This window comes from Mustela erminea, chromosome 16 (genome assembly GCF_009829155.1).
Source record: "Mustela erminea isolate mMusErm1 chromosome 16, mMusErm1.Pri, whole genome shotgun sequence".
Taxonomy (NCBI): Eukaryota; Metazoa; Chordata; class Mammalia; order Carnivora; family Mustelidae; genus Mustela; species Mustela erminea.
This window is the reverse complement of record NC_045629.1, coordinates 68,840,259-68,851,846: the sequence shown is the minus strand read 5'-3', so window position 1 is coordinate 68,851,846 and position 11,588 is coordinate 68,840,259. Positions and strand designations below refer to the sequence as shown.

The following is an 11,588-nucleotide window of genomic DNA, read 5'->3' as shown; positions in this document are numbered from 1 at the left end:
ACATCATTTTCAGTCTTGTTTAGGGAATGCCTTTATTATTACAAGGTATAAAATTTTAAATAAATACCTAAAATTAAAAAATAGTGACTCAGGAATCCAGAAGTGAGACAGGTTTAGTTCAGAATAAACTATTCACTTTAAAAAGTCTATCCTTGATGTATTAACAAATACTTTATTTTGAAAAGACCGCCTAGAAAGCCAGCTTAGGAAGGTTAAGCTCATTTTTAGCTACTCGCCACTCCCTACCCATCCCCAACGACGTATTCAAATTCCGTGCCAAAAGTTACTCATTAAACTCAAGAGCTATTACTGAAACTATTATAAACTTGGCCTGTATGAGAGCCCATCTCTTAATGAAATACAGAACAACTGTGTTAGAAAAACGAAAATGGGCAATCGTCATGTAAGTATTTATTGCCTTTGGAAGTCAAAAAAGTTTTTTGTTGTAGTTAGCATGTGGAGAAGTTTAAACTGAGAAATCATGATGGATACTTCTATACTTGATCATTGTGATTAATCCTTATTGTGTGATGGTTTTCACAACAGCATACCATGCTTTTAAAATGCACTTACAATATACTTTCTCTCCGTTAGTCAAAAATCTTTTAGGAGGGGCTAAAGAGAAGTATTTAAAATGAGACAATAAACAGGACCTGGCACAGAGCAAATGGTTAATATGGATTTGTGGGCCATATGACTAAAGCTGTTAGTTCTGGCAAAGTCACACAAAATCTCGTAGCTATGCCCACCTAAGTTTTGTGGGGAAGACAGGTTCATGTTGTAAACAGCCATAGGCCAAGGTAAAAGTATCCCTACAAGGCTGAATATAGTGTGGGCTGAAAGATGAACATGTTCCAGTATTCTAAGAAGCATCAAACATTCGGATATTTGCAGATATCCGGGGAATGGACTTAATCTTTGGGGTTTGGGGTTTTTTCCTGAAATGTCTAGGCCCATGTGGAATACTGTGTCTATAAACTATGAATGAGTAAAAACTGACTAGAAGACTACCATTTGGACTAGGCACAAGGCAGGGCAGATTTAAATCTTAATTTTTGAGAGGGGAGGAGGTGACGGACATTGGGGAGGGTATGGGCTATGGTGAGTGCTGTGAAACGTGTAAGCCTGATGATTCACAGACCTGTACTCCTGGGGCTAATAATACATTATATGTTAATAAAAATAATTTAAAGGAAAAAAAAAGAAATAAAAGGAAATAAATTTGTTGACTTGCAGTGGAAGTCTAGGGAACAGTTTAACCAGGATACTTTGGTGGAAGTTTATCAGAAAAAAAAAAAAAAATATATATATATATATATATATATAAATTGTGGTATATTTAAGGATAAAAAAAATCTTGATTTTTTTTAATATTGAAAAATATGTGTCTAAAGCTGTTGCAGTAAGCATTTTAATATGGTCTGGCTGCACCTACTCTAGCTCCCCATGGCAAGAATGATTTATTCTATATAAACTAGGACCAAAGAGAATGAAACTCCAGAATGTTCTGTAAACTTAAACTTTGTTTATAAGCTTTTTTCCCCTTGCTACAAATTAAATCTGCAGTTGGTGGTTGCAAGCCTACAAATAACTTCTTCAGGGAATGTCATATTTCAAACCTTTTGTAGATAACATTTCTTTTTTTCTTTTTTCTTGTTTTGCTAGCCAAGAGCCTGCCATTCGGTATCTTTCAGACATACTAAAACCTATTTTTAAGATACTTCTGATAGCTGCAGAGGGTCCCTGCCATAGCAGTTTAGGAAGAGATTTTTATCTTTGGAGTGTCATCTCCATGGGGCAGCTGGCTTGTGTGAGTGGCCTAGCATTTTTATGTATTTCTTTTTTGAATCCTCAGAGCCAGTCTTACTCCCTCTCAGAAGGCAGTCACCAGTTGCCCAAAGGGGACAGCCAACCCTCGGCAGCCGTGCAGCCTCTCAGCCACCCATCAGGGCATGGACAGCCAGAGGCCCAACAGCCTGTAAGCACTTATTTTCCCTCCAAATCATAGGCATGACTGGGCTCTCTCATGGTCCCAGTATTTACTCACCAGTGACTTGTCCCATCGGACCTTCCACCATCCTCCAGCCCGCAGATGTCATCAGCAGACACAGCTCCCAAGCAGGGAAATCTTTCCCTGGAAAATGTCTGTTACAATGTTTGCAGCTGCAGTAGAAAGGTGGTCTAGGAGCTCTGCTTCCGTTCCCAGCAGTGTCCCCTTAATCATGCCTTACGGTGGAGAGCGTGATGCTACAGATGGCCACCAGGATATTTTAGAAAATGCGAACGGAATTTAACATAGCATAGTTCTAAGACTATGTTTCTACATAAGTAAATGCAAAATCTTCTTAAAAGAACAAAAAATCATCCTGGTAATGATTTCAGTTATTTACATTAGAAAGCAACTTGAATATGTACAAACTTCGACCTCTAATGTTTCTGGTTTTGAAGTTTGTTTTGCACAACCAAAACAAATATATAAAACTAAATACTAGTAGAATCAGAGTTGAGAAGGTGCAAATAAATGCATGCCATTGATTTAGCATAATAATATTATCTTGCTGGGATTAAATGGCCACAGTCAGTGTAAAAAATGGCCCTGATAGCTATCATATGGTTTCTTTTGCGTTACAGCATGTCTAAAATAGGATGTGATGTGTGACTTTTTAGTTCTACTGTAATGTTTCTCTATCCAAAACTGAGAAGCTTGTGTTTGTAAGACGCCCTATAAAACAATTGGGACTTCTCTTGGCTAACATGCATGATTTTTATATTAAACCTACCTCTCTCTGTTCTCTAATCTTTCATCATTGGCTTGCAACAATTAAACTACGGCTATCTGGCATATATACAATCATAAATAGAAACACAAATATAAGTGTTGAAATTGTGTGCTTGCTCTTGGTCATCCTGATCGTTTAATATGCTTTACATTAGTTTTTAAGTTATTACCAGCTAGCAGTAAACACAGATTTTATTTTTTTAATAAGGTCTTTTTTAAAAAAATCTTAGCTTATTTATCTGACACGCAAAGAGAGATCACAAGTAGGCAGAGAGGCAGGCAGAGTGGGGTGGGGGGGGGGGAGCAGGCTCCCTGCTGAGCAGAGAGTCCAATGCAGAGCTCTATCCCAGGACTCTGAGATCATGACCTGAGCCGAAGGTGGAGGCTTAACCCACTGAGCCACCCAGGCACACCTAAACATGGATCTTAAAAGCCTACTAGGAAAGTTATGAATTCCCAAGGATATGTCCATGGACTGGGATCCACAGACAATTTCTTGACAGATAGTACTCCAAAGCCAGTTGGATATTGGTCAGGAAACTACATTTTCCAAGGAACTGTGGTATAGAGGCTTTCCTAGCCAATTGGAAAAACTGGAAATTACTTTTTTATTTTGTGCTTTCCCCCAGTCCTGTTGCTATCATTAATAGTTTCTTTCAACTGAAGACATAGTGCTTATGACTAACTTATTTGGAGCAGTATTAACTCGGATAAGGGGTTCCTATCATTTGCTAAATCACACAATGTCCAGAGTTTGCTTAGCCTAGAGGACGTGTGCTCAATGAGCTTTGTGCATCAACAGAAAAATACGATTTCCAAATCTTATTTTTGGAAGATTCTGGAAAATCACATTATTTAAAAATAAGGTTTTCCACAGGAAAATCTGCTTTGGTTTAGTGAAAGGGCTCCTCTGTTCTCTTGCCTGGGTTGTTTTCAGGAGAATCGCTATCTGGAGGAAAATCCAGAATTGAGATCAATAGTGAAATCTCTTTGCCGTTAGGGTATGGCTACAGAGTATGGGCAGAGCAATAGGGAGAAAGCAAGATTCAGGGGAGCCATGGACAAATGTTGAAATAATCACAAACTCAAGAGGACTTTTGGTTTCTGGAAAATCATTTGTAAGGCTGATAAACAGGCACTAGGAATAACTCGCCTGGCCCTTCAAAGTGTGGTTTCTGGAATAGAGACAGCATCTGTATTACCTGGGTGTTTGTTAGAAATGCAGAATCCCAGGCCCACGAAGGATCTGCATTTTAGCAAGATCCTGTAGGGATTCTTAGCGTAGGACGGTCTGAGAAGCAACTAGGGAACAAGTTCTCACACTTGGCTGCACATCGGAATCACCTGCGGAGTTTTAAAAACCACTGAAGCCAGCAAGTCTGAATTAACTGGTCTGGTGGTTGGCCTGGGCACTGGGATTTGCAGATGTTCCCCAGGTGGTGCTAAAGGTGCAGCTGAGTTTGAGAAACGCTGAACTAGAGCATAACACTGTTCTTCCAAGAGCAGATCAGCATACCACCGATGAAAGCAGGTGTCCTTGGAAGTGCCCATAAGTGAAAAACAACTTGTCAATGTTAGAACATCTGCTCAGCGATCTGCCACGGTGTTTGGGAACATGCCACATTTATGACTTGCTTGTGCCAATATTTAGCCAACATAAATCTTGTCTAAAATGGAAAACAGTTTGGGACTTATGGGAGGGGAACAGGCAAGCTCAGACGCAGGTGGATTAGGAACACCCAGGAGCCAAACAACAGGTGGGAATCGGTCCAGATGCCCGAGAAGAGAAGGGAGGCTCTGGAGGCAAGTAAAATGTGACTGGGAATGTGGGATAAAGTAAGTATGGTTTTAACCGAGAGCTGGCCTTAAAGTGTATCCCAAACCCCAGATAATTAGTGAAAGAAACCAAGCAGAATCCAGCCTAGATCATGCAGTCCTACCTCTACTATCAGGAAATCATTTACCCCAGAAAATTAGTCCTTCAGAACACCACGATGGCTATAGGAGGAACCAAAATGGGCCTCTGATGTCAAAATAGGACTTGCACTAAAGCATCCCTTCTTCATTTAAAAACAAGCCTCCCATTCAGAGTTGGCTGTATTTTATTTTATTTTTTATTTAAATTCAGTTAGCCAGCATATAATACATCATTAGCTTCAGATGTAGACTTGTGGCTCATCAGTGTGACACCCAGTGCTCGGCTTGTCACATCACGTGCCCTCCTTCATGCCCATGATCCAGTTAGCCCATCCCCCCACCCACCTCCCCTCCAGCAACCCTCCATTTGTTTCCTAGAGTTAAGAGTCTCCCTCTCTGACTTCCTCCCATTACATTTTCCCTCCCTTCCCCTATGATTCTCTGCACTGTTTCTTATATTCCACATATGAATGAAACCGTATGATAACTGTCTTTCTCTGTCTGACTTATTTTGCTCAGCATAATACCCTCCAGTTCTGTCCACATCAATGTAAATGGTAAGATTCCATCCTTTTGATGGCTGAGTAATATTCCATTGTATTTATAAACCACATCTTCGAGATGCCTGGGAAACTCCATGGGTTAAGTCTCTGCCTTCAGCTCAGGTCATGGTCTCAGGGTCCTGGGATCGAGCCCCATGTCGGGCTCTCTGTTCAGTGAGAAGCCTGCTTCCCCCTCTCTCTCTGCCTGCCTCTCTGCCCACTTGTGATCTCTCTCTGTCAAATAAACAAATAAATAAAATCTTTTTAAAAAATAAATAAATAAACCACATCTTTGTCCATTTATCTGTGAATGGACATCTTGGCTCTTTCCACAGTTTGGCTACTGTGGACATTGCTGCTATGAACATTGGGATGCACGTGCCCCTTCAGATCACTACATTTGTCTCTTTGGGGTAAATACCTAGCAGTGCAGTTGCTGGGTCATAGGGTAGCTCTATTTTTAGCTTCTTGAGGAACCTTCATCCTCTTTTCCAGATCGGCTGCCTCAGGCTGCATTCCCACCAACAATGTAAGAGGTTTCCCCTTTCTCTGTATCCTCACCAACATTTGTTGCTGTCTGACATTCATTTTAACCATTCTGACTGGTATGAGGTGGTATCTCATTGTGGTTTTGATTTGTATTTCCCTGATGCCAAAGGATGTGGAGCATTTTTCATGTATCTGTTGGCCATTTGTATGTCTTCTTTAGAGAAATGTCTGTTCATGTCTTCTGCCCATTTCCTAACTGAAGTATTTGTTTTTTGGGTGTTGAGTTTGATAAGTTCTTTATAGATCTTAGATACTAGCCTTTTATCTGATATGTCATTTGCAAATATCTTCTCCCATTTGTAGGTTGCCTTTAGTTTTGTTGACTATTTCCTTTGTAAAAGCTTTTTAATCTTAATGAGGTACCAATAGTTCATTTATGCTTTTGTTTCCCTTGCCTTTGGAGGAATGTCTAGCAAGAAATTGCTGTGGCCAAGGTCAAAGAGGTTGTGTGTTCACCTATAAAATTTTGATGAATTCCTGTCTGACATTTGGGTCTTTCATCCATTTCGAGTTTATCTTTGTATATGGCGTAAGTAAATGGTCCAATTTCATTCTTCTACATGAGACTGTCCAACTTTCCCAATACCATTTGTTGAAGAGACTGTCTTTTTTCCATTGGCTATTTTTTTTTTATTCGGCAGAGAGAGATAGCAAGAGAGAGAGCACATGCAGGGGTGAGAGGTAGGGGGGAAAGGGAGAAGCAGCCTCCCTGCTGAGCAACAAGGCCAATTCGGGGCTCAATTCCAGGACCCTGGGATCATGACCTGAGCTGAAGGCAGATACTTAACCAACTCAGGTACCCAGGCATCCCTTCGTCGGATATTCTTTCCTATTTTGTCAAAGATTTTTGGCCACAGAATTGAGAGTCCATTTCTGGGTTCTCTGTTCTGTTCCATTGATTTATGTGTCTGCTTTTGTGACAGTACCATACTGTCTTGATGATTACAGCTTTGTAACATAGCTTGAAGTCCAAAATTGTGATGCCATCAATTTTGGTCTTCTTTTTTGATATTCCTCTGGCTATTAAGGGTCTTTTCTAGTTCCGTACAAATGTTAGGATTATTTGTTCTAGCTCTGTGGAAAATGTCAATGGTATTTTGATAGGGATTGCATCTAATGTATAGATTGTTCTGGGTAGCATGGACATTTTATTTATTTTTTTAAAAGATTTTATTTATTTATTTGACAGACAGAGATCACAAGCAGGCAGAGAGGCAGGCAGAGAGAGGAGGAAGCAGGCTCCCCGACGAGCAGAGAGCCTGATGCGGGGCTCGACCCCGTGACCCCGGAATCACGACCCAAGCTGAAGGCAGAGGCCCTAACCCACTGAGCCACCCAGGCGCCCCAGCATAGACATTTTAACAATATTTTTTCTTCCAATCCATGAGCATGGAATGTTTTTCCATTTCTTTGTGTCTTCCTCAATTTCTTTCATAAGTGTTCTATAGTTTTTAGGGTACAGATCCTTTACCTCTTTGGTTAGATTTATTCCTAGGTATCTTACAGTTTTGGGTGCAGTTGTAAATGGGATTGACTCCTTAATTTCTCTTTCTTCTGTCTCATTGTTAGTGTATAGAATGCGACTGATTTCTGTGCATTGATTTTACATCCTGCCACTTTGCTGAACACCTGTATGAATTCTAGCAATTTTGGGGTGAAGTCTTTCAGGTTTTCCAAATAAAGTATCATGTCATCTCTGAAGAGTGAGAGTTTGACTTCTTTGCCAATTTGAATGCCTTTTATTTCTTTTTGTTGTCTGATTGCTGAGGCTAGGACTTCTGGTACTATGTTAAACAATGGTGTTAAGAGTGGACATTCTTGTCATGTTTCTGACCTTAGGGGAAAAGCTCTCAGTTTCTTCCCACTGAGAATAATATTCACTGTGGGCTTTTTGTAGATGGATTTTATGATATCGAGGTATGTTCCCTCTTATTCCTACACTGTGGAGAGTTTTAATCAAGAAAGGATGCTATTTCTTATGCTTTTCTGTATGAATAGAGTTACCTGTAGTTGACCAAGATGGCAGCCCTGTAGATTAAAATGTAAATTCATATGCTATTTACTGAGCCTCTACTGTATAAAAAGCACTGTGTGCACCTTTGAGGGGTCTGAATCATCATCATCATCATCATCATCATCAAGATCATTAAAATTATCCTACGCTGATTTAATTTCACTTTAATAAGTTCTACTCCTAAAAAAAAAAGATGCTGTGTTTTATCAAGTGCTTTTTCTGCATCAGTGGTTCTTGTCCTTTCTTTTATTAATGTGATTTATCACATTGATTTGCAGATGTTGAACCAACCTTGTAGCACAGGAATAAATCCCACTTGGTCGTGGTGAATAATCTTTTTAATGTACTGTTGGATCCTATTGGCTGATATCTTGGTGAGAATTTTGGCATCCATGTTCATCAGGGATATTTATCTGTACTTTTCCTTTTTGGTGGGGTCTTTGTCTGGTTTGGGGATCAAAGTGATGCTGACCTCATAGAATGAGTTTGGAATTTTTCCTTCCATTTCTTTTCTTTTTTTTTTTATTTTATTTATTTGACAGACAGAGATCACAAGTAGGCAGAGAGGCAGGCAGAGAGAGAGGAGGAAGCAGGCTCCCTGCTGAGCAGAGAGCCCGACATGGGGCTCAATCCCAGGACCCTGAGATCATGACCTAAGCCAAAGACAGAGGCTTTAACCCACTGAGCCACCCAGGTGCCCTGCATTTCTATTTTTTGAAACAGCTTCAGAAGAATAGGTATTAATTCTTCTTTAGGTGTTTGATAGAATTGCCCCTGGGAAGCCATCCTGCCCTGTACTCTGAAAGAATTAAGGTCAACAAACCCCTGGCCAGACTTACCAAAAAGAAAAGAGAAAGGAACCAAATTAATAAAATTGTGAATGAAAGAGGAGAGATTACAACCAACACCAAGAAATACAAACAATTATAAGAACGTATTATGAGCAACTATATTGACTCATAGGTATTGACAAATTAGGCAATCTGGAAGAAATGGACCCATTCCTACAAACATATAAACTACCAAAACTGAAACAGGAAGAAATAGAAAACCTGAACAGACCCATAATCAGCAAGGAAACTGAAGCAGTAATAAAAAATCCCCCAACAAACAAGTTGGCAGTATATTAGACACAATCACACAGTCCTGGCTTTGCAGGGTTTCTTGTCTATGGTAGCTAAAAAGCAGTCATTTTAAAGAGGTGGAAAAAATGCTGTCAAGGACAAATACACTAACAGAAGGAAGATCATACAAATCAAAAAACTGACACAAGAGCTTTAAAGATATAGGAGCTTGGAGCCTCTTGGTGTAGGGGATGGAACCCAGCGTATATCTGCTCTGCTCACAGCAGAAACAACCAAGATTCCCAGTGATGGTGGACATAACTGGAGGTTCCAAGGCAGCCTTTTGAAAGGATGCTGATGATTACTGACATTTCTCAAGTTCTTGCTAGACCATGAGCTGTTCTGGGGACATGGGGTAAAGTTTGAGTCCTTCACCCTACCAAGCACGCCGCACTCATGTGTCCTTTAGTCCTCACACACCTCTGGGAGGGAGGCAGTATTATTATCCCCCTTTGAAATATGGGGAAAGGGAAGCAAGGAAAGATTAAATAATTTGTCTAGCGAGGGTTGAAGCACAGATTGGGATTTAGGTAGAAGTTCTTCACATAGTGCCTTGGGCTCACATTATCCTAACCAGAAGCTAACTTACCAGGATTTCTAAACTATTGAACTGGATCATTATCTTCTCTATACCCCCATCCCTGAGCTTCCTTCCTCTCCCCCAGGCCCCAGCTAGATTCAGTGCTCTTCCTTAGTGCTTTTATGCTACTCTACATATAATGCCATCATTCCCCTCCCATGTGATTTTAGAACTATCTGTTCACACAACACTGGACTGATAACTCACTTGTTCATCTTTGTATCCCCATTACAAAACCCTATTACATTGTCCCCATTATAATGACACAAAACCTGACACACAGCAACTGCTCGATAAAATTTGATGAATTCATTACATTTTATAGATAAACCTTACTCAAACCAATGTTTTGTTCAGTTGGAATCCAAATCCCAATGGCCAGGTACACCCCCAAACCAATGTGTGAGTAAGGTCCTTATATTTGTATTTTTAGAAACTCCCCAAGTGTTTCTAATGTACCCGAAGTTGAGAGCCATGGATCTAATGTCAGGTGTTCCTCTAGTGCAGGAATGTGCCCAAATGTGGCCCCCAGACCATCATTGGAATAACCTAGGATCTTGTTAGGAAAGCAGATCATCAGGCCCCACTCCAGATGTACAGAATCAGAAATTCAAGGCCTAGGGCCCAGCAGCTGCTGCTGAATAAACCCCTCCAGTTGATTCTGATGTTTGTTCAAGTGTGAGAATGAATATTGAAGCAAAAGTATCTCACAGGCCTGGTATGGAGCTACAGCCCAGCTTTGGCTAAGAACCACTCTCATCATTGAGCCTGCAGAGCTGTCCGTATCCTCCTAAGCCAGCTTAGCCCCGAATCCTCCTCCAAGGCTCTCACACCAAATGCAACCCAGGAAACTGCCCCATTCTGATGTCCACCTGACCGCAGACTGCATTCTCCCACCACACATCCCTCATGCGTAGAGAAAAGGTAGCTCAACGGTCCCTCCACCAGCAGAGGAAGGAAGCTACTCTTCATCCTTCCCATCGGTTCAACATATTCTTTGAAGGAAACTCTTATGAGGGTGCCTGGGTGCTGAAGTTGGTTAAAGGTCTGCCTTCAGCTCAGGTAATGATCCCTGGGTCTTGGGATCAAGCCCTGTGTCAGGCTTTCTGATCAGCAGGGAATCTGCTTCTCCCTCTCCTTCTGCCCCTACCTGTGCTCATGCTCTCTCTTTTTCTCTTTCCATCTTTCTCTCTCTCCCCTCTCTAAGATAAGGAAGGGAGGAAGGGAGGGAGGGAGGAAGGAAGGAAGAAAAAAAGGAACTCCTATGAGCCAGATACTGTTTGGGGCTCTACAGATAAAAAGAGAAATAAAAGACCACAATCCATGCCCTTTAAATAGCCCACAGTCTAGCAAGGGAGGCGAACAAATAATTATAACGATGTGTGATGGATGCACTAAGAGAAACATGTCCAAAACTTGGACGGAGGAAGGAGTGATGCTGTATAGGAGGAAGAACTAGAACAGGCTTCCTGACATGGAGAAGGGCGTTCTTTACAGTGCTGGAGTTTGCACAGAGATGTACAAGAAGGGTAATGCTACCGGAAGTACAGCTCTCCACTCACCAACGCACTTAATCCATTAAGCATCACCTGCCTGTGCAGCTGCTAGCCCCTCCCTCTCAGCTGGCAGCTTCTGCAGGGTAGACACTGCGTCTCACTCAGGGCTCTGTTTCCAGGGCTTGACACCTAACTGGTGTGCCATACATACTTTATAGATCACTGGACAGGAAACAGTGACACAGATGTGAAGGGGTGAGACCCAAAGGCCCTTGTTTGCTATGCAAAGTGTATCAGTACCCTAGGGCTAATATGCAAAGTATCACAATCTGAGTGGCTTTTTAAAAAGATTTTATTTATTTATCTGAGAGAGAGAGAGAAAGAGTGAGTGAGCAAGAGAGCGTGAGTGGGAGCAGGGGCAGAGGGAGAGGGACAAGCGGACTCCCCACTGAGTGCAGAGCCCTACACGGAACATTAATTATCCGGGGACCCCCGATCAAGACTTGAGCTGAAGCCAGACGCTTGACCATCTGAGCCACCCAGGCACCCCACAGATTAGGTGGCTTAAAACAATGGAAATACACAGG

At 41.4% G+C, this 11,588-nt stretch overlaps 1 protein-coding gene across 2 annotated transcripts in view; it reads left to right on the top strand.

The window, feature by feature from the left end:
- Positions 1-339: 339 nt before the first annotated feature.
- ANXA13 (annexin A13) overlaps positions 340-11,588 on the top strand; it is a 58,909-nt gene continuing 47,660 nt past the window's right edge. The window contains exons 1-2 of one of the 2 annotated variants that reach the window (XM_032316672.1): positions 369-403; positions 1,856-1,978. In XM_032316672.1, coding sequence (XP_032172563.1) covers positions 389-403; positions 1,856-1,978 — 138 coding nt within the window. In that variant the 5' untranslated portion in view covers positions 369-388. Of the gene's footprint in view, positions 404-1,855; positions 1,979-11,588 lie in introns of both variants that reach the window. The other variant, XM_032316673.1, reaches the window with a different exon arrangement.